Below are 23,872 nucleotides of genomic sequence, written 5' to 3' on the forward strand. Positions count from 1 at the left end.
AGGTGCCTGACTGACTGCCTTGCAAGTAGTAGGGACACAACAAATATTCATTTGATTGACAAATGTGTTGACTCAGTAATTAAGTGGATGATGTGACCATGACTACAAACTGAAGATTTGATTCCAATCATTTTGGAAAATGGATCATATATTGAGGGCTAAGTGTCTTGCAGAGAGAATGGAGAATGCTTGTTAAGCCAGCAAGTCATTTGAGTGGCAGACAAATAAGAGCTTTTAGTGACTGTCATGATACGCTAAAAGTGACTCAAATTAAGTCTTGAAGAAAGAGTTTTTTAGGAGGACAAGGCAGTGGAGGACGCTCTGGGCAGTGGAAATGCATGTGCAAATACATGGTGCTACCATCAAAACATGGTACTTCCAGATAACTCACTAGGGTGATGATGAGAAATGTTACTTGGACAGGGAGATAGGATGCTGAGCATCCAGATGCCAATTTCTTATCGTGTTTGCAAGCATCTTCTCCATGGCAGATAACATTGAGTTGCACAACCAGGATGCTCCAGACGAGAGCTCTCAAGGAGCTGGCTGTAGAAAGCATACAGACATGAAAACAAAAGCATGAGTGAATATCAAAGCATTTGAAGAAAGTGTTTGTGATTGCTTTTTGCTCTTATTCTTCCTTACAGTCTGCAATTTAGCAGGAAAGCCTATTAGATGTAATCCTGGGGTTATGATATGCAATACAGGTACCATTTGTCTCGAGTGAGCAACTCAGCTTTAGGGTAAGATGCTAAGAGGGGATCCTGCTTATCACCTGCGTGCTTGGAAGGACTCCTGTGTCTCCTCACCTGGCTTCTGAAGGGCTCAAATGACACTTGCCCTGGCCACCCTATTTTAAATGGAACCCTCATCCCCCATCCAGCTCTCCCTATCTTCTTTTCCTAGTTTATTTTTCTTCACAGCATTTATCACATTCTTACACACTATGAAATATATTTACTTGTTTTATTTATTGTCCATATCCCTCCCCTCCTCCGTCCCCCCTCCCCCATAGAATGTAATCCCCATGGGAGCAGGGGTTTGTTTTGCCAAGAACAATGCAATGCCCTGTGTGCTTGTGGAATGTGGAATGAAGGAAATACTGTGACTTCTCAGGACATCAGTCACACCCCCATCAAGTGTAAGAACAAAACCCGTCTAATGCCAAATATAAAGGATTTGTGGATTAGCATCATTAGGATGACAAACACCACTGCTTCCTTCCCTTATCATGGACATTGAAAAGTTAAGGCTTTTTGTCATTCCAGTGAGGCAACATGTCCAACAGGTTTCACATGTTTAACAGATTTAGAGGTTTGGGGTCAAACAGACCTGGATTCAAATCCCGCTGAGCAGTGAATGAGTTAGGGCACATTTTTCTAAACTTCCTTGAGTCTTAGTTTATTCATCTGTGAAATGCACAATGATACTAACGTCCTGGGATTGTTGTAAGAATTAAATGGGAGAGAGTCTAAGGCACACTGCACATGGCACACGGTGGGCACACAGTAGGCACTCAGTTAAAAACTGTGACTATTTTATCGTTATCATTATGCGAGTTGTGTTAGTCTGCTAGGGCTGCCACAGCGAAACACCACCCACTGGCTGGCTTAAACAACAGACAGGCATTTTCTCGTAGTTTTGGGGGCTGGAAGTCCCAGATTGAGGCATTGGCAGGTTTGCTTTCTCCCGAGGCCTCTCTCCTTGGCTTGCAGACAGCTGTCTTCTCACTATGTCCTCACACGGTCTTTCCTCTGTTCATGGGCATCCCTGGTGTCTCTTCCTCTTCTTATAAGGACACTGGTCATATTGGATCAGGGCCTCATCCTTATGACCTCATTTAACTTCATTACCTCTTGAAAGGCCCCGTCCCTAAACGCAGTCACACTGGGGGTTAGAGCTTCAACATAGGAATTTCGGCAGGGAAACAATTCAGTCCATAACACAAACTAACAAAGTATGTCCAATTTTTATATATTTAAAAATTAAAAAATCTTTAATTCCCAGAAACAAAAGTCCTTTAGTGGTTATTCTTTTGAGCAGCAGATAAGCACTGAAAAGGGCATAGATGTTAAGTATTTGGTAGGAGGTGTTCACTTTACAAACAAGAGAAAGGGGCCCATGGGGAAGAGGGAACATTACATGTGGAGAGAGCCTGAGAGAAGCACAGAAATGAAACAATGAAGTGGCTTCCTTCTGAGTGGTCAGACTCTACCCGAGGATGCATTTAAAGATGCAGTATTAGGGAGTGGGTAAGTCACAAGAGTAAATGTAACTAGTGCCCACTGTTGAGAGAAAGGAAAGAGAGAGAGAGAGGCCATGTTTCTGATAGCAAATGTTTCTCTAAACAAGGGAGAAACTGTCAGCTTCTCCACCATTTGGCTCTGATGTTCCCTCACTCCCTGCCAGGGAATTAAGCACAGGCAGAGCTACCTCTAACTGGAGCTGAGAAATTTGGGGAAAATTTTGAAAATAGATGTTGTATGAGTAGATTGCTATTTTGTACCAGAAGCAAAAGCTTCTGGTTGTCAACAGTAATTTTATGGGGAAGCAGTTTACAGGTTCAGAGGCAGGGACATCCCGAGATATGCTCTGTGAAGTGGAGCCATAGACACCTGGGCCTTCATACCTGCTCAGTCACTTCTCCTGCCATATCCAGGAAGGTTTTGGAGAGACGGTTCCAGATTGTATTACTTTTTCCAGGCATCGTTCCAGAAGATAATATTCTACTAATTCCAAAAAAAAAAAAAAAAAGCTTCACTTGCATCTGTGTTCAGAGCCTTTTTTTGTTTGATCTTATTGTTTGTAGAGTACTTTGAATTTCTTTGAGATTTTTAGCACACCCATCTGGCGGACACCCTTAGTGTTTTGGGGCCAGGCCTTTGCAAAGTGTGTGTTAGACTTAACTGTCGTGGCCCTGACTCATACTGTCTGTCTACATTTGGGAATGGTCCCACTGTCTCCAGACTTAGAAAATTGTGGGTTTCATCAAGTTTTTCAGCTACAGCTGCAAGAGTGGATCTGTGCTTCTTTCAAACCTAAGGCACTAGCTCTGTATTCTTGACCTGTTACGTAAACAAATTCCAATAATAATTTGATAGGAAAGAAAAATAAAAACGTATCTGGTACTCTGCTACATGCATTTACATGTATCACTTCATTTTAGTCCTCCCGGAAGATATGAGCGATAAGACCAGGCAAACAGAGATTATGAGACTGGCCCAAGGTCACCCTGCTTGTAAGTCCTTGAGCTGGAATGTCCCTTTGAGTCCAAACACCTGCTTGGACACACTTGAAGCCCCATTTGTGCCATCCCATCCATTGGTATGACAAACACTTTGTCTTCTTATTGCTTATATGACTCTTTTCCCCTGAATCCTAAGTACTCATGTTGGATTTTGCCCTGATTTTCTTTTGGAAAAATTGCTATCATCAGTATGTATAGTTTTCTTACGTATCCTTCTTCCCTTGTGCAAAATCTTGTGCGAGTTTTGTTTTCAGAAAATCTGCCTAATGTGAAATTGTGTCTGAGGTGCAAGCGTCCAAGTCTTTATGTATGGTAAGGAGAAAATGACAGTAATCATGAATTCTGTAGGACCTCTGATTTATGGTAATAGAATGTTTTTCTATAAAGAATATTGCATAAATTTACATTTCTGGATCTCAAGACCTAGGAGAGGAAGCAAAACTAATACCTACCACCTCTGTAGTGAATTATCAGGTAAAAATAATAGCTTCTAACCACTCGCCTCTAGAATTCTGATTCCAAGATCTCAGCCACAGAATAAGGATGGTATTAAAAGCATGCATAATCATTCTTAGTGTGTTGCTATCCCTGGCCCCTGAACCATATTCTAAAATGAAATGATATTATTATTATTGTTGTTTTTAAAGTAATACTTTTTTCTAAAATTTTACAGTATTACTTTCTGCATTTATCATATTAGTCCATCTAGATTTTATTTTATTTTTATTTTATTTATTCATTTATTTATTTTGAGGAAGATCAGCCCTGAGCTAACATCCATGCCCATCTTCCTCTACTTTATATGTGGGCCGCCTGCCACAGCATGGCTTGCCAAGCAATGCCGTGTCCGCACCCTGGATCCGAACCGGCGAACCTGGGCCGCTGAAACGGAGCGTGTGCACTTAACCGCTGCGCCCCTGAGCCGGCCCCTAGATATTATTTTTTGAATGCAGTTGGAGGTAGGATCTTAAGTTTATTTCTTTTACATGGATGGCTTATCATGTCAACACAATTTATTACATAAATCATCCTTTTCTTCCCATCTGTAATTTTTTATTTAGATCATGCTAAATTTCCCTCCATAGCTTTTGTACCACAATGATGAAAGTGCCTGTTTCCCAACATCCTTGCTAACAGAGCGTATTTTGAGCCCCTTGACTTTTCCAGTCTGGATAGATGAGAAATGATGTCTCAGGGTTTTAATATGCTTTTCTATTATTATGAGTGAAATTGAGCATCTTTTCATATGTTTATGGACTATGTGAATTTTTTTTCCTGTGAACTTTGTTTTTGTGTCTTTTGCTCATTTTTAAAATTAGTTTGTTGATCTTCCTTCTCTTTCTATAAACTCTTTAGGGAGATTAGCCCTTTGTTGTAATATTAATTTCAAATGTTTTTCCCAGTTTATCATTTTCTTTTGACTTTGATGTGTTTTTTAAAAAATCAGGCTTCTTGAGCTATACTTTTAATATAGTGAAAATCATCCTTTTTAGGTTCCATGAATTTGACAAATGTATAACCACCACCATAATAAAGATATTGAATATTTCCATCAACCCACAAAGTTCTCTCACGTCCCTTTGTGGTCGGTTTCCTCTCCCACCCCCACCCCTGATACCCTTGACCTGATTTCTGTTCTGCCTTTTCCAGCATGCCCTAAATGGAATCATACAGTGTGTGGCCTTTTATCCCTGGCTTCTTTCACTTAGTGTAATGTTGTTGAGATTCAACCATGTTATTACAGGTATCAGCAGTTCTTTTTATTGCTGAGTAATATTTTGTCATATGGATGTAATTATCATTTGCCAGTTGATGGATATTTTGGTTGTTTCCAATTTGGAGCTTTCATGAACAAAGCTGCTTTAAACATTTCCATATAGGTCTTTGGAGACTTTGCCATGAAGAAGTTCTTTTATAGTATTTATGTAGTTTAACTTAGCAATCTTCTCTTTTATGGTTTTGGGATTTTGAGACATAGTTAGAAAGATAATAAAAGAATTCACCATTTTTTCCCTTCTAGTAATTTATGGTCTCATTTTTTTACATGCAGACCTTTAATCTACTTGGAGTTTATCCTGATGTGACACGAATCAATTTCCTTTTCCCAAATGGCCACCAAGTGGTTCTCAAATTCCTAAATCAACCTTTTACATCTGATTTAAGAAACTCTATTTTACAATTATTTGCAATTATTTATCATTTCTAATTTATTACAAATATTTTTAATTTATTACAATTTGTGTTCATCGTTAATATTCAATTAAAGTTAGAAATTAAAAACCTATTTCTCTTTAAACTTTCAAACAACTTATGAATCTAGTAAATTCAATTATAAATCAAGTAATTTTGTGTTAAATTTAAAAACACTCATTTTCATTGTTCTTTGATTAATGTTTAATTAGCTTATATGTTTAACAAATTATAATCCCTTAAACATTTAAGACTGTTTACAAACTTAATCAAATTTATATTCAAAGTTATAAATTAAAGCTGCAAAACTTATAAATCTAATAAATTAAATTCTTTTAAATTTAAATACCATTTGCAAACTTGATTAAATCTTCTTAAGCATTTCAACGTATATCATGAATTTAATATATTTGATTTTCTCCAGCATCTCTAAAATCTAAAGAGACAGAATTACAACTCTAACAAAATCAAACCAAGTGTTTAAAAAGTTGTGCTGAAACAAACTTAAAGATGTAGAAGATTCCAATTTGTGTGTGTGTGTGAGGAAGACCAGCCCTAAGCCAATGTCTGTTGCCAATCTTCCTTTTTCTGCTTGAGGAAGATTGTCCCTGAGCTAACGTCTGTGCCAACCTTCCTCTATTTTTGTATGTGGGTCACCACCACAGCATGGCTTGATGAGCAGTGTGTCGGTCCACGCCCAGGATCTGAACCTGTGAACCCCGGGCTGCCAAAGCCGAGTGCATGAACTTGACCAGTATACCACCAGGCTGGCCCCAATTATAGGTTTTTTCCAAAGCATAAATCCACTAAGACAAAGAGAATGGAAAGATGACAAAGGCAGCAATTGTGCATGCTAGAAAGCCCATGACCTGCTGATAGCTGATTTAACAGCCCTGAAAAAGCTGAAATCTCAGCTAGTGGTGGGGAAGACAAGACATGATCTGATTTGCACCCCAGAAACTCAGAGCAAGGCAGCTCAAGAATGGGTGAAAATGGGTTCTTTTGAAAGCGAGAATATAGAAGGACCGGGAAACAGTAGGAATGGTTGAAATTCTGTTTCAGATGTGGTCAAATCTCCCTTGTTCTTCATCTTCTCCTCTCCTCTGCACAACCAGCAACAGCTTTGCCTCCAGGTGAAGACTGGAAGTTTGGTCTCTGGATGGCTAAGGTAGGGATACTATGGGCTCAGGACCCCAGGCTGCTGGAGACAGAGGGACTCAGTGCTGAATGTGGCACTGGATTAAGTGAAAATCCACATACTGAACTGGGAGACTCACGCTAACTTTCCAGTGGCTCAAAGAATGCTGCAGGCAGCCAGGCTCATCTCCTCCAGGCAGAAAGCTGGAAGATTCTTCTCTGTGGAATCAGACCGGGCCAAGAAAAGAGAACTCAAGATATTAATAGTCGGGATCCTCCAACCAAAGAGCCCTAGCAGATCCATCTACAGGGAGGCCCTCCTCGGGACAAGGGCTGCTCGAGTGCCAGTGCTCCCAGTCAGCTCCCCGCGGCCCACTCCTGATCACACAGGGACAACTCAGAATGTGCGGCTTTTGAGGAAAGCCAAAGCAAATCAACAACAACAACAACAACAAAACGCAGGAAACATAATTTTAGAGAAAATAAAAACAATGCACGAAGTCAAAACAAAATACTCTTCAGTAATATCTTCAGAAGGATACGGAGAGATATTGTATCCATCAGACAAGAACGGCCCACAATAAAAAGGTAACGCTCAGAAAATTAAAAAGAACTTTTAGAAAATAAAAATATGATAAGAAAAATGAAAAACTCAATAGAAGGCTTGGAAGATAAAATTGAGACAGTCTTCTAGAAAAAAAGAAGCAAAAGTAAGAGATGGACAATAGGAAAAAAATAATAATAAAGGAATTAGACCAGGATGTCCAATATCTAGGGAAAAAGAATTCCTGAAAAAAATTATACAAGAAAATGTCCTAACATGAAGAATCCCCAGATTTAAAGCTCTCCCCTGGTGCCCTGCATAATGGATGACAAATGATTCACACTAAGGGGGCCAGCCCTGTGGCGCAGCGGTTAAGTTCACATGTTCTGCTTCTTGGTGGCCCGGGGTTTGCTGGTTTGGATCCCGGGTGTGGACATGGCAATGCTTGGCAAAAAGCCATGCTGTGGTTGGCATCGCACATATAAAGTAGAGGAAGATGGGCATGGATGTTAGCTCAGGGCCAGTCTTCCTCAGCAAAAAGAGGAGGATTGGCAGTAGTTAGCTCAGGGCTAATCTTCCTCAAAAAAAAAAAAAAAGATTCATACTGAGTCTCTCAAGCAAGGTCCAATGAGGAGACAGAAACCATACTGTTACTTTACCAGGAACAATTTACTATAAAGAACTGTTAACTAATAGAAGATGGTTAATAACTTAAATGGGGTAAAAGAGGGCAAAAAACCTGCCCACAAGTGTTTATAGAAACTTTATTCGTAATAGCCAGAGACCAAAAACAACTCGAAAGCACAAGCATGAAAGCAGCAGCTCAGAAGAAAATCCGGAGGCTGTAGGAGAGCACATTTTTAATCCAGGTTGCAAATGGGAGGGAGTGGGGGTGAATCCAAGATGTTTGCAGCCTTCCCAAAGTAGAAATGGAAAGGGTGCTAGCCCTGCATAACTGTAGAGCAGGCTTAAGAGCCCAGGACCTGGCTGCTGTTATCACCAGGCTCTTGATGGCACAGAGGACAAGATTCTGAGTGAAGCATTGAAGATGCTCACTCACGAGGTGATCCAGCAGACTCAAACTCTGAATATGGGGAAGTTTTAGGATACTTTCACCCATTTATTCCACTTATATTTTTGCTTTTTTAGGTATATACAAGGGTAATATAAATTTATTATATTAAGGTTAATAAATTGTTTACATCATTTATAAAATTAATGAAGTAATATAATTGCTACAAATAATGTCTAGTGAAGAATGAAACAGTCTTTAAATAACTATAAAATAAGTGATAAAATACCATTGTGTTTCAATGTCCTGGACAGTTTCATTTCTTTTTACGTGGCACACAAAATAGTGCTGTGGCATACAATAGATAACATGTTAGATCTGATGAAATACGGCATTGTTTCACCTAAACGCATCCAAAGGAAAAGAGGATCCAGACATAGTGACAGTGCCCTGGCTCCTCCTCTCCAAAACCTGTTGTTTCTGTCTCCTCCAGGTGACTGCTGCCACCTCCGGCTGATGCCCTGAGTCACGAAATGGCTGCAGCAACTCCAGCTATCACATCAAAGCACAACAGCCACTACCCAAAAAGGGGCTGTGTTTCTCCTTATAAGTGATAAAATCTTTCCCAGAAGCTCCTGCAGACTTCTCCTGCTGTCCCACTGGCCAAAATTTTATCACATGCCCATTCCCATACCAAATCACTGGAGGGGCAGAAAACCTATCAAAAATGGCTTAGACCAATCATGTCCTGCCCCCTGGAACTGGGGATGAGGCCTATGCTCTGAGCACGAGCTATGCAGAGGAGAGAGGCTCCTGGACAAGTCAGGGCTCATCGAGGAAGGGCAGGTGGGCAAATGAATGCTGGGTGGCAACTGACAACGTCTGCCACCAATTCCTAATGACATCCATTGTGTTTGAAGTTGATTAATTTGACTCACCCAGGGCAACTTCATTTCTGAATTATTGAAGGAAAGAAACATTTCAGTGTAGTCCGTTCTCCCTTATTAAAAACTTGTTTATTCAATTCTCATGTCAGCCTCAGACTCAACATTATTGGTAATGTTGCTTTTATTCCTAATGTATAAAAATCACTACCATTCCAAACTAAAATTTTCAGTAGCTGAAACTCTAAGTTTTGTCGTGTTTAGATAAATTGAGCCAAACATGGATCCATAGAGGAACATGAATTTGATGTTGTAAATTGTACTAAAAACATATCATTATTGCTTATAGTTTAAATATGCAGTGAAATAAAATAAATTATCTTCTTAATTTATTAAAAAAAATAACATCTTTCTACCTTGTGGAACGCCAGAGCTTTGTGAAATTGAAAGGTAAAATTACATGCAGTTTACCTTGGCAGTCCTTGCTTCTCTGTTTCTCAGTAGGCTGTTCAGGTAACAAAATCCTTCTCCACCTAATAAAAGCTGTAATTTCATAAACTCTCCATGACACAGTATCTCAAGCCCACCGTGTGAAATCCCCTAATTATATATGATTTCCAAAAGAGGGAGAAATTTGATCTGCTAGAATAACAATGGTCTGCGGGAGAAAGCAGAAACAGTTGTGTGCTAAATTACACACGTGATTCCTAGACAGATGCTTAGAAAGATTCAGAATGCCCTGTTTAGTAGGGGGTAGCTGGCAAGTCCCTCTAATCCTTGATGAGCAACTTTGTTTATTAACCAGACAGAGAGATGACTCTTCTTAATGATGCTGTTGAGGAAATACTGATAGCAAAGAGTATGCAATTCATAATAATTGGGAAAATCAAATACCAAGTCAGAGTGAAAAGCTGAAATAAATATCTTCGAAGAATATGATGGAAAAAGCAGAACTTGATGAAGTATAATTGAATATTGTCAGATAACTGAGAAGAAAGATATGGTTCTGATCTCTTGGTATTTGGGGCTGAGTTTGTTGTTATGAATACAGTGAGTGAACATGAGGGAAAGGGAGAAGGAAAGAGGCAAGGACCTACCTCTGTGGAGCATGCTCCGTGGGTCTAGCATCATCCAGGGCACTTTGGATTTATGTCATGTCCTCCCTGCAAAATTCGGTGAGATGGGCATCATCATTCTTTCCATTTTGAAGATGAGGAAACTGAGGCCAAAAGAGGTTAAGAAATTTGCGCAGAGACCCAGGATTAAACCCAGACCTGTCTAACACTAGAGTGTCTGCTTTTCTTTTTTCATGAGGAAGATTTGCCCTGAGCTAATGTCTACTGCCAATTTTCCTCTGTTTTGTATGTGAGCTGCCGCCACAGCATGGCCACTGACAGACGAGTGGGAACCAAACCAGGGCCATTGAAGTGGAAAGCACCGAACTTAACCACTAGGCTGCTGGGGCTGGCCCAAAAGCCTCTGCTTTTTATCCCAATAGCAGGATTTTTCACCTGGGGGTAGTGGTGGAAGTAGCACGGGGCAGGGGGCCGGGGTGGATGGGGGTGTGTGTTGCCCAAATATTGTCAAATGCTGAGCTGCCCAACTGGACCGGCTTTTTCCCAGTGCCCCTTTAAGGGCTGCCTAGTGAGTTGCTGTCCCAGGAGGGAAAAGGACCTAAGCTTTAGGGGCCTTCACTGTGTGAATGATAAATGCCTCATCATTTTGACTTAATAATTTGTGCAGAAGAGATGCCAGGAGGATTACTGAGAAATCTTAAACTTCTCTTTTAAAAGTAAGCTCAATTTTCAAGTTTCTTACAAAGATTTACTGGAAATATATAAGAAATCTAAAAATATGCTAAATATAAATAAAATTTTTTAAAGAATTCTGCCAGTGGTTACATGATCTCTGTTAAGATGCCAAATAACGGTGCCTATCCTATAACGAGGCTGACTGCCCATCCTTCCTGGAGCCAGTATGAGGCAATGACAAAGAACTAGGCTTGCAAGGTCAGCTGCTGCCTGGGCGAGAGGAGCTGGTACAAGTTATCTAACTAGTCCGCAGTTGGTTTCTTCATCTGTAAAAAGATAGTCATGCATGGCTCACAGGTGGTTGGAAGATTCACAGAACCTGGGGAAAGCACAGTGAAACCCACACTGCAGCCAGATCCGAACAGTCTCGCAAAAGCCGTGGGAAGCTCTTCTGTAGTGTTTCTTGCAGGCATAGTCATCACAAAACATTCACAGTTCATCAGAGCAAGATGTTTAAAACAGTATTTATAGATTTTAAGGTTTTCAAAATAGTAATAGATATATAACAATACTTTATATGTATATATGACTTAAGATAAGCTAATGTCATAATAGCACCCAATTCACAAATATCTGGGGAATACATCGTGGCTCTGTCTGTCATATGAAACAGTCGCATGTACTGCCAGGCTGAAGCGGCTTCCCCCTGCATATATAAATATTTTCTTTCAATATTTGGATCAGTGGTGTATACACTTTTGAGTCTTTTAACAAATGATCGTTAATGTTCTGTGTTGCTAATTATTTTTTCATAAATTATTGGCTGCAGAGTATTCCATCATCCAAATGCGCCATAATTATTTAACCAGTCCCAACTATTGGACCCTTAGGTGGTTCTGATTTTGCATTATTATAATTAACCTCTGACAAACGTTCTTATGTGAAAAACGTTGTACACGTCTCTGATAAATTCCTTAGAATAAATTTTTAGAAATAGAATATCCGGGTCAAAGGGCATGAATGATCTTAAGATTTTTGACAGGTATTGCCAAACCAATTTACACGCCTTTCAATGATTATTAAGGATTCCTATTTTTCCTTGTCCTCACCAATTTTGGGTTTTGTCGCTTACAAAAAAATCTTTACCAACCTGAGAGACAATAAGTGGTAGAAAATGTATTTTCTGTTTTATATTTTTCTGTTTTAATAAGTACAGTATGTGGAACATAATCGAGTCCTGCCAAGGCTAGGTTGTGATTCGGAATGTTCCGTTTCTGTGTACTGTCTGCAGCAGTGGCCTGAGGGGTTGTAGTGTAAGGGTCGTAGGTAAAGAAAGCTTGTGCCTCTGAACAAGCCCTGTGTTTATGAGTTCGGGTGAGGAGGCTTGGATTCTGGTTTTAGCCAGCCATGTTTCCTCAGGCAAGTGTTAGATTCTCAGTAATTGACTTCAAATACCTCAGAGGAGCCAGGAGGATGTGTATCTATGTGCAAGTTCATTTGGGTCAGTGTCCTGGCAAGCACTTCAAATATTGCCTTCTAAATCAGTACCAGAGGGTTCATTCATTAGTATAAGGGACGTCAGACATAATTTTTCACTGATGAAATGAATGACATGCAAGATATGAGGCTGACAAGTAAGACGGAGCAAGCGTCCCTGCCTTTTTTTCAATGAGAGAAGTGAGCTGGGTAACATCACGTTTTTGGAGTAGCTCCCTGAACAGAACTCCATTTGTTCCGAATCCTCCACTTAACCAAGGATTTAGTTGCTCGATCTGGCTAGAAGGGTAGCTGATGATGTCATTATAATATAGGTGCACTCGACCCAAAGAGGAACTTTCCTGGGGAGGTTCTTGCAGAGCGCCCACGTGGACGTCAGGTGGGGAGCTACACTGAGCTTCCAGAAGTTTGTTTTGGACTCCCGTGGTGTCTGTTTGGTGATAAATGTCTTTGTTGTGGCAGAATTCAATCTGAGACCGGCTGTCGTTGTAATCTAACAGCTAGTAGTTAGGTTGGAGGGAAGGTGACCTATCACTTCTAACGTGATTTCTTTGAGATGCTTTGCTCATCTGTATGACTTGCGGAGATGGACTGAGTTATTCCTGACTTCCCGGTTAGGTCTCAAAGTTCTACATGATGTGGTATAAAGAGCGTAGCATTAGATTCAGACTTCCCGGCACCTTCATTCAATAGAAAGGAAATATTACTTATAATATTTCGTATTAATTTTAGTGATATTTAACAGAAAGGCAATGAAAAGGAAAATACAAGTGCAGAGAGACCAAATAAACCAGCTAGGCCTGTCTCACTCCAAAATTCCTGCTCTTTCTACTGTAATGCTGGATCCTTGATACCCTTCTGTGATAGAGTGAATTGTGCACCCCTCAAATTCTTATGCTGAAGCCCTAACCCACAGTGTAACTGTATTTGGGGGTAGGGCCTTTCAAGAAGTAATTAAGGTTAAATAAGGTCATAAGGGTGAGGCCTTGATCCAATATGACCAGTGTCCTTGTAAGAAGAGGAAGAGACACGAGGGATGTACATGCACAGAGGGAGGACCACGTGCAGACAGAGCAAGAAGGCAGCCATCCACATGCCAAGGAGAGAGGCCTCAGCAGAAACCAAACCCACTGACACCTTGATCTTGGCCTTCCAGCCTCCAGAACTGCGAGGAAATACACTTCTGTTGTTGAAGCCCCCAGTCTGTGGCATTTTGTTATGACAACCCTGTCAGAGGGATCTGCCCTCACCTCCATGGAGTTGGTGCAGGAAGATGCTGAAGAGGACGATTTTGGTGAGCCTCATGCTCAGGAAAGTCCGAAGTGGCAAGATGAGGGATTTTCTGACAGGAGTCAGCTGCTATGATTTTGTGAGATTGTGGAGTCTTGTAACTTAGGTCTATATATTTTTCTCAGCCCCTATAGTGATTAGCAACCAAATCTGAATGAAAAGCACCCTTTAATTCACTCAAGAAGCATTTATTGAAGACCTGCTTTCTCTTAGGCAGGGCGTTAGGTAAGATGGTGTAAAGTCTCTACTCTCCTGCGAGTTCAGTTATCTTTCAGACTTCAGGGAAGGGGATTGGCGAGGGAGCAGGGAGGGAGAAGGGCCTCAAGAGGTAACAGGCCAGGGGAAGGCTGCTCTAGAAGGAGAGGAGAGCTAGCTGAGGCCCCGGCCTTCAGGCAAGGGGAAAGGAGTGAGGAGGAAAGAGGGGGTTGTGCAGCTCAAAGGCCATGGGGCTCCTAGACGAGCACCAAGAAGGGTCTAGGGACAGGGGCGGAGCAGTGGTAGAGACCAGGACAGTGGCTCAAGAAGATGCACCCAGGACCTGTGAGGACCCCAGGGATCCCTGGGTGGGTGGGGATGGCGGAGGAGGAAACTGTAAATAAAGGAAGTCACCGATAGCAAGTTTGACCTGTTTAACCATTTTGCCGTGGGCAGATCCTGCCTGAACACAATTTTAACCTTGCCTGGTAATGCTTGCCAGAGAAGAATCTAGAACTGGGAAGCCAACCAGTTTCTCTGCACCGTCTGTCTCCTTAATCATCTTCCCCTGCAGCCGTAGTACAGAAATAGCTTGGTTTGTTTCTCAAGTTGGTAGGAGTTTTGTCATCTCAAATAACTACCCAGTTTCATTACAGGTCCAAAAACGTGAGATAAGTTGGATAAGCTTCAAGGGCTTCTCATCAGGCCCCGTAGTTGACATTGCCATGAAACCAACATAGAACTTAAGTGCGGTCCATAACCATGGAAATGAGGTTTGCTTCTGTAAACCAAAGTGCTCCCAGAAGTCGAAGGGACTATCAGCAGGTCCGTTGCCCAGAAGCGTCTTGTGTCATGACACTTTCATGCATCAAAGAAAGCATAATGGGGGGGCTGGCCCCGTGGCCGAGTGGTTGGGTTCGCGGGCTCTGCTGCAGGCGGCCCAGTGTTTCGTCGGTTCGAATCCTGGGCGCGGACATGGCGCTGCTCGTCGGACCACGCTGAGGCGGCGTCCCACATGCCACAACTAGAGGAACCCACAGCGGAGAATGCACAACTATGTACCGGGGGGCTTTGGGGAGAAGAGGGAAAAAATAAAATCTTTAAAAAAAAAAAAAAAAAGAAAAAAGAAAGCATAATGGTGCTTTCCCCGGCCCTGTCCATGTAACTGTCAACTCCATGAGAACAGCATCCACTCATCTTGTCTGCCCTGTAGACGGGAAGGGACTCAGGTAGTGGAGGAATTACTCTGCAATTTGTTCCCCAGGTTAGATAGTCTCTATTCTCAGAGATCTTCAAGAAACAGATATTTGGCTCTGGGTGATTTTTGCGTCAATTGACTTGACAGATTTTTTTTTTTTTTGAGGAAGATTAGCCCTGAGCTAACATCTGCTGCCAATGCTCCTCTTTTTGCTGAGGAAGACTGGCCCTGTGCTAACATCCGTGCCCATCTTCCTCTACTTTATATGTGGGATGCCTACCACAGCATGGCTTGCCAAGCGATGCCATGTCCGTACCCAGGATCCAAACCAGCAAACCCTGGGCCGCCAAAGAGGAACATGCTCACTTCACTGCTGCACCACCGGGCCGGCCCAGACTTGATAGATTTTTAAGATTCCCTTCGGCATGTTGATTTTGTGACTTTAATCACTAAGGGAAATGTTCACTGATGCACAGACCTAACTTCAAATCTGACGTGGTGCCAGATTGGGAAGCTATAGCTGACGTTGGGCACACAGGCTCATGTGCCTACGACAGTGACTCTTGAAGACCCCAAACCTAAATGGAGCTGTTGGGATGGAAATCAGTTTTATTCCTCTCGCCTTCTGTCCAATCACAGGTAATCTTCAGATGGTGGAAGATCTCTCTGAGGAGTGAGTATCGATCAACAAAGCCTGGAGAAATCAAAGAAAGTCACGAAGACTTCCTGGAGAACTCACGGCTTCAGGGTAAAGGGGGGAGCAGCTCACGTGCTCATTGCTAAGTTCTCTTTACTTAGTGACAGATTTTGTCACAGAAGTATCAAATAGATCATCATTTGAAATAATGACATGTAATTATGTAATTAGACATAACAGATACAATAGAATATTGGGTTCTTAAAAAGCAGAAAATTGTTAACATATCCTGAAATTTCTTTTGGGAAAAATTTAAACTGACTCAAAACATGAATCTTAAAGTGTTTGCGATTCCAGGTTAATGTGTAGATTCCATTAATAACCTTAAATTATGTAACTATAAGATTTTGCTATAATATTTAATTAAAATGGGTTTACTTTAGTTAAAAATAAAATGTTATGGGGCCGGCCCGGTGGCGCAGTGGTTAAGTTCGCACGTTCCGCTTCGGCGGCCCGGGGTTTGCCAGTTCGGATCCCGGGTGCAGTCATCTTAATCAAGCAGTACTTAGACTTAAAAGTAGAAATTACCCTCCAATTTCTTGTTTACTTTTTTCCTTCTCAGTATGAAAATCTCATACATAAAAAGTAGACAGAATGGCTTTTTAAAAAACTCCCATGTACCCATAACCCAGCTTCAGCAATATTCAAAATATGGCCAAAACCTACATACAAACCCACTGTTGCCACTGGATTATTTTGCAGCAAATCTCAGTTGTCACATCATTTCATCCTACACTTCTTCAGTATGTGTCTCTACAAGAACTCTCTTTAAACTCTTTAATAATTATTCCTTAATAATAACGTTTTAAAACTAGAAGGTGCTTTAGGAATTATTTTATTCGTAGTTAACAAGGTTATTAATATTAATATCAAGTACTTTCATATACATGCTCTCATTTTATTGTTACAATATCCTTCTGAAATAAACAGTATTATCCTCATTTCACAAATGAGATTCAGAATGGATGTGAGTTTCCAGGGTCCCACAGCCAGCTATTGGCATTGCCAGGACTAAGCAGTGAGAGTCGAAAAATCAAATATGTTAACCTTCTTTTTAAAAGGAACACTCTGGGTGGATCTTTGATAATCAACAGTCTTTAAAGCCTTCTATTATTTAACATTGTAGCGTGTAATAGTTGTTCTTTTAGAGAGAGAAAGTTTTATTTTGTTTCCTCAAATAGTTAAAAGTCTAGATTGATTGCCTTCAATCCCTGAGACTGTACGCATCTTATTTCGTTAACTCGTTTATAGCAAGTAGTTATAAAATTCATTACCGGTTTAAAAAGAACTGTACTGGGGAAAGACTGTCCACTTTTCATTGAATAAAAATCAGCTCCGGCCACGCCTACTTATTTAATTGTGGAATAGACATGTTTCTGCACAGATAGTTATGAGGTGCACTGCTATAAACACATTTCATTTTCAAGTTAGGATCGGTTTTATTTTCTAAGCCCTGTAGCACCTACCTCAAAACTATGTGTAGTGAGTGCTAAATATTCATTGACAGACCATGTGATTTTCGGATTGACTTCCACAAAAACCTGGCCAGATGGATTGGAGGTGATTGTCTTCCCACCCCTCACCTGTCCCTTGCTGGCCCCAGCACCTCCAACACCCCTGGCCCCTGATAAGATCCTGGGGGTGGGGACAGAGCAACACTAAGCTTCAGGATAACCACTTGTGGGTTTCCTGATCCTGGAAGAACAGGCAATAAGGTGGGAATTTATGAGTCGAACAGAAGCCTGGCTCCCTGGTGGCCCCTGCCTGCACAGGGGCAGTGGAGGGACTCAGTCAAGGAGGGGACCAACCACGCTTTTTAAATTGCAGTTCTGAGAGCTGCCGTCTCGGGACTGCCTGGTGGCCTCTTGCCAAGAGCAGCCCTAAGATGCCAAGTTAAATCACCTGGCAAGTAAAAAGTTTCCTGTGTCTCACTTCTTACCCCCTACAGCATCAGAGTCCCTGCAGAGGGGAAAACTCCAAGTTTTGCTGCTGTTTGTCCCCCTTATCCCCCTCGCTTCTCAGTGACTCCCCCAGAAAGGCCTGTTTGCCGCAGACGAGGGGTGCCCCGGGGCACAGAGCTGGATCAGGGGCCATGGCCACGGCTTGAATCTCTGCTGCCTCTACCCAGCTGGGTGACCACGGGTCGACCCTCACCTCCTCCGTGAGCCCCTTTCCTCCTGTCCCTGGGGATAAAATGGTTACTCTCTGTGGTCGCTGTGAGCGTTCACCAACACGAACCGTGTTTAGAACCGCGTGTGGTGCGTAATCAGCTCTTAATCACGGTATGCTGCTGCCGTTAAGTATATGATGTTTGACTGGGTTTATTTTTTCCCATCCTCTCTTTGTCATATTCCCAAGATCCCCCCATAGATTTTCTCATCCAAAGGTCCTCTCCCACTTATGACCAGTGACCGGATGTGTCACTGGTGACGCGTCTCTGGGAATCTGGGTCACCTTGGTGACAGTCCTGGCAGAGGACCAGAACCATGTTACTCTTGCTCCCTTGGCCTCTCAGCAGCTCTTTGCTCAGAGGTGACATTTTCTTCCCCTGGTTTCCAGGAGTTCCTTGCTCTTGGTTCTTCTCCTGCCTCACTGGCCCCTTCTGCGTCTCCTTGCTGGCTCCTCCACACCTCTCCAGGTCTTGGGGCCCAGTGTTCAGCTCTGTGCCTCTTCTCTTGCCAGGCTCTACTTATTCCCTGGGGGATTGGATCCATGCTCTGGCCTTAAATACCACCCATAAAGGGACAAGCCCCAGATCGATATGTCCAGCCTGCACCTCTCCCCGAAACTCCACTCTCAGATATTTATCTAGCTGCCCCCTTGACATCTCCACCTGAGTATCTAATAGGCTCTCAAACTTAACAGGCCCCCAAATAGCTTGGTTCCTTTCCTTCTCTCACGTGCTATATGTAATCCACCAGCAAAACCAGAATCTGAACTGTGGTGGGCAGCCTCCAAGATGGCTCCCAAAGATGCCCACCTCCCAGTATGCAGCCTCTTGTATAATCACCTCCCACATTGTTCCTAGGTCAACCTGTGTGGCCAATAGAATGCGGCAGAAGTGACGGTATGTCCCTTTGGAGATTAAGTTACAAATGACGCTGCAATGTCTGTCTTTTCTCCATTTTCTCCCTTTTTCTCTCCCTCATCACTTGCTCTGGGGGAAGCCAGCTACTGTGTCTTGAGGCAGCTGGGGAGAGGCCGAGGTGGTGAGGAGCTGAGGCCTCCAGCCAGCAGCCGTGTGCATGCGCTTTCCTTCCTGGAAGCGGATCCTATAGCCTCACTCAAGGCCTCAGGTGATACAGACCCAGGTGACGTCTTGACTGTAACATCATGAGAGATGGACTCTGAGCCAGAACCACCCAGCTAAGCCACTCCCAGGTTCCTGAACCTCAGAAACTGTGAGATGATAAATGTTTGTTGTTTGAAGCCAGTAATTTTGGGGATAATCTGTTATGCAACAATAGATAACTAATACGGGAATGCTTCTCATCAACTCCAATTCTAGTCCGACCAATGACAACCTCTCTCCCAGGTTAATGAACTAGCCTCCTAACTAGTCTTACTCTTCCCACCCTTGCCCCACAATAGTTTGTTCTCAACACGGCAGCCAGAATCAGCCTTTCAAAACAGCTATCAGGTCACGTTACTTCTCCACTTCAGACCCTCCGTGGCTTCCTGTCTCATGTGGGGTAAAAATCCAAGTCTTGCACTGATCTTCAGCCCCTCTCCCTCTGGCCTACTCTGCTTCAGACACACTGGCCTCCCTGGTGTTTCTTGCACAAGCCAAGCATGCTCCCACCTCAGGGCCTTTGCACTTGCTATTTCTTTAGTTAGGAATGTATTTTCCCAGATTCCCCATGATTTGCTCTTCATTCAGGTCTCTGCTGAAACCTCCTTCTTAGCTAGTGCTTCCCTGACCACTGTATAGAAAATCACCGCCTCCTCCTTTACCCTGGAATGCCATACATCCTCTCACTCTTGTCACCACATGATATACTGTGTCACTTGTTTACTTATTGTCTGTCCCCATCACTAGAATGAAGCTCCCGTATGGTAGGGCCTTTGCTTTGCTCACCGATGGCACCCGCCTAGACAATTCCTGGTACACGGCTCCACAAATACTTGTTGTATGAAGTATCTGAGAGAATTCTTAGAGAGTGGGACAAAGGTAAATTCTAAAACCGAGCCTTCTACATTGTAAGTCTAGTCCTAAGAGAGTTCAGGTTTCTGATCAATAGTCTGTTTCAGGGTGTGGGGAAAATCTTACACCAAGATTAAAATCACACTACCAGATTGATATTTTTTTTTTCTTGAGGAAGATTAGGCCTGAGCTAACATCCGCCGCCAATTCTCCTCCTTTTGCTGAGGAAGATTGGCCCTGAGCTAGCATCAGTGCCCATCTTCCTCAATTTTATATGTGGGACGCCTGCACAGCATGACTTGATAAACGGTGTGTAAGTCTGTGCCTGGGATCTGAACCAGCAAACCCCAGGCTGCTGAAGTGGAGCACACGAACTTAACTGCTATGCCACTGGGCTGGCCCCCCAAATTGATAATTTGAAGATGGTTTTTCAAGCTCAGAGACCATGTCTCATTAATCACTCTGTTTCCAAGATCAGGTCCATGGCAGGCACTTAGTATATGTTTGTTAAAATAGATGAAGGAAGGAAGAAACATTTTCTGATAAAGTAATAATGTTTAAAATAATGTAAATAAAATCACTGTGCTCAAAATATATTTTCATGACTCTAAATTCAAACAAGAGTACAAGGAGTATATTTTAGTGCTTAACGGTATTTTTCTACTCTGGGAGTTGTAAGTGGCACTAAAGGAATAAATCATATAAATCTGCATTAGTTGGCTAGGGCTGCCATAAGAAAATACCACAGACTGGGTGGCTTAAACAACAGACATTTCTTTTCTCACAGTTCTGGAGGCTAGAAGTTCAAGATCAGGGTGCTGGCACAGATGGTTTTTCCTGACGCTTCTCTCCATGGCTTGCAGGTGGCCGCCTTCTCTCTTGCCCTCACACGGCCTTTCCTCTGTGTGTGTGCCCATCTCTGTTGTCTCTCTGTGTCCAGATTTCCTCTTCTTATAAGAATACTGGTCACATTATATTAAAGCACAGTCACATGACCTAACTTCACCTCATTACCTGTTTAAAGGCCCTGTCTGCCAATACCATCACACTCAAAGTTTCTAGGGTTTAGGCCTTCAACATAGGAATTTAGGGGGAGGTGGGGAGGACCCTGTTTAGCCTACAACAAAATCCAAACATTCCATGTAGAGACTTTCCTATAATCTTGTAAGTAGAGTATATCTTTATTAAATTAGTAGTTAGTGATTGTAGTGGTTTCCCATTGCTGCCATAATAAATTACGACAAAGTTAGCGGCTTAAAGAATAAAAATTTATGATCTTGCGTTTCTGGAGTTCAGAAGTCTCATGGGGTAAAATGAAGGTGTTGGTGGGACTACAGTCCTTCTGCAGGTCCTACAGGAGGATCTGTTTCCTCGCCTTTTTTGGGTTCTAGAGGCTGCCTGCGTTCCTTGGCTCGTGGCCTCTTCTTTCATCTTCAAAGCCAGCAATGGCCAGTCTGGCCTTTCTCACTCTGACACTGATTGAGTGTCAAGATTTCTTTCTTTGACTGACCCTCCAGCCTCCCTCTTTCCTTTCTAAGATCCTTGTGATTACATTGCCGCCCCCCGCCCCCCAAATTAATCCAGGGTACTCTCCCTATCTCAAGATCTTCCATCACATCTGCAAAGTCCCTTTTGCCATGTAAATTCAGTGTATTCACAGGTTCTAGGGATTAGAATATAGGACATTTTTAGGGGGGCATTATTCTGTCTACCACAATGATATATGTCACAACAGCCTAAACTGCAAAATCAAAATTGTTGCTGAATTTTTTTCCAGATTTGTGTTTTTAAAAGACAAAATTCCTATGTTTATATGTTAAGAGTTATTCATACACTACAAAGTATAGAGAGCTGTTATTATGGTGATTAAGAGTGTTGTGTAATACAGCTTACCTCTGTTCGAATCCTGGCTCCCAAACCCTCTAGATAGGTGACCCTGGGCAAATTGTTTAATCTCTTCAGATCTCAGTTTCCTCATCTGTTGATAATGGAAAAAAATAATGATAGCGTCTACCTCATAGGGTCCTTATGAGGATTGATTGAATGAAGTGCTTAGAATTTGCCTAGAACATAAATATGCAGTAAATTCTAGCTCTTACAGTTTTTAAAATTTAAAAGTGAAAATTCCTTCTGTCTTCCTCTGAACTCCGTTCCCCAGCGATAACTACTATGAATAGTTTCATTTGCATTTGAATTCTTTCTGTTTTGGATTTTACGTCTGTTTGTTTACAAAAGTAGAATCTTCAGTTCTTTATTTTTGCACTTAAAATATTGTGGGGGCCTGCTCCATGGCCAAGTGGTTAAGTTCATGTGCTCTGCTTTGGTGGCCCAGGGTTTCGCCAATTTGGATCCTGGGTGCGGACATGGCACCACTCATCAAGCCATGCTGAGGCAGCGTCCCACATAGCACAACCAGAAGGACCTACAACTAGAATATACAGCTATGTACTGGGGGGATTTGGGGAGAAGAAGAAGAAGAAAAAGAAAAGATTGGCAGCAGATGTTAGCTCAGGTGCCAATCTAAAAAAAAAAATATTGTGAATATTTTTCTATTAGTATACGTAAAGAGGTACCCCATTCTTTTCCAAGACTATATGGTATTCTATCACACAAATATACAATCCCCAATTGATGGACATTTTCAAAAGCTTTTTAGGTGCATTCGGGGACATGTTTATCTTTGCACAATTACATGAGAATGTCAGTAACACAGATTCCTAGTCATGGAATTGCTAGTCCAAAGATGTGTACATTATACATTTTGATAGATATAGAGTATTTTATTTGAGGGGTGAATTCTTGAAAACCTTGCATAAGTCAGGATAAACTTGACAAAGTATGGTATTTCTGTTCTGCAGCTTGAGTAGGGCCACCTTGGAATGAAGCATCAATGCCGTCTACAACTCATTTGACCTTTACAATTATGCCAACTTTATAATGACACTATTTTTGAAAGAATTTTAAATTGGGTGATTCAAGTTATTTCAACATTTGTTCATAAAACAAGACTTCATTAATATTTTGATGTCACAATATTTCAATTTTGAGTAATTCAAAACTTACATAAAATGCCAGGCACTTCCCCATACTCACAAATTGCCCTCCGAAAAACTACTGTATTCATTACACTCCGTCTAACAGGATAGAGGCGTTTTCTTACACCTCTGCCATCGCTGATTAGATTGCTGCTCTTTTTCGTCTTTTCCAGGCAGATGGCAAAAATAAAGCCATGATTAATTAGCATTTTCCTGATAACTAGTAAGCTGAGCATCCTGTCTTGTTTAATTGCCATTTATATTCTTTCTCTAATTTCTCTGTCTGTAGTCTTTGTCCATTTGTCTATGAAGTTTGAATTTTTTTTCTGACACCTTTAAAAATCTAAAGAAACATCTATGGATTTTTTCCCCTAAATTAAATAAATAAGAATAACCAGAAAATTAGTTATGGGAAATACTTTTTTTAAAATTTAGTTTAAGGCAAAAATGTGCCTATATAAACTCAGTCGAAAGTGCTGGTTCGTGAGTTGAGGTTGAACCCAATCTAAAAATAAGTTGTTTTCCAACTTATGTCCATTTTTAAGTTGGTTGCTTAGATCTTTGAATGAGTTATAAGTAGTGGTTAGGTATTTAGGCCAACCCACAAAAATCCCTGTGATAAAACCAAATGACTTCAACAACCATATTTTCTGAACCAAACGACAAAGGGTTTTTATTTCTGCCATTGCACGTGAAAGGAAATGTGGGAGATACAGTTTAAGTGTCAGAGTATTCAAATTCTCTTGGACATTTAGATGATTTATGGGGAGAGTGGGACTAAATGTTTGAAATGGGGACTAGAACGGAAAACTGATAATACTAATAAATACTAATATCCTGAAATATGGGCCTGAGCTCTGCATCGTAGGAATATAGGTACAGCAGAAATCAGAAAGTGGGAAAGAATAGTCCTTACCTTCTTCCCAGTCCTGGCCGGCCCCATGCCATGGATTGATCCATAATCCATCTTCTCAAGGTCCTTTCCTCAGGCCTCTGTCTCAACCTTTGACCTGGGACTTCATCTTTTCAGGCCTAGTACCACCTCTTAATC

The 23,872-nt window shown here is 41.8% G+C and overlaps 1 protein-coding gene across 2 annotated transcripts in view; it reads left to right on the forward strand.

Annotated features, from left to right (window-relative positions):
* The window catches only part of FBXO36 (F-box protein 36), an 86,002-nt gene that overhangs the window by 34,408 nt on the left and 27,722 nt on the right, over positions 1-23,872 (forward strand). The window contains exons 2-3 of one of the 2 annotated variants that reach the window (XM_070620045.1): positions 13,419-13,556; positions 15,585-15,693. In XM_070620045.1, coding sequence (XP_070476146.1) covers positions 13,536-13,556; positions 15,585-15,693 — 130 coding nt within the window. In that variant the 5' untranslated portion in view covers positions 13,419-13,535. The remainder of the gene's footprint in view (positions 1-13,418; positions 13,557-15,584; positions 15,694-23,872) is intronic. The other variant, XM_070620044.1, reaches the window with a different exon arrangement.

This window comes from Equus przewalskii, chromosome 5 (genome assembly GCF_037783145.1).
Source record: "Equus przewalskii isolate Varuska chromosome 5, EquPr2, whole genome shotgun sequence".
In the NCBI taxonomy this organism is placed as follows: Eukaryota; Metazoa; Chordata; class Mammalia; order Perissodactyla; family Equidae; genus Equus; species Equus przewalskii.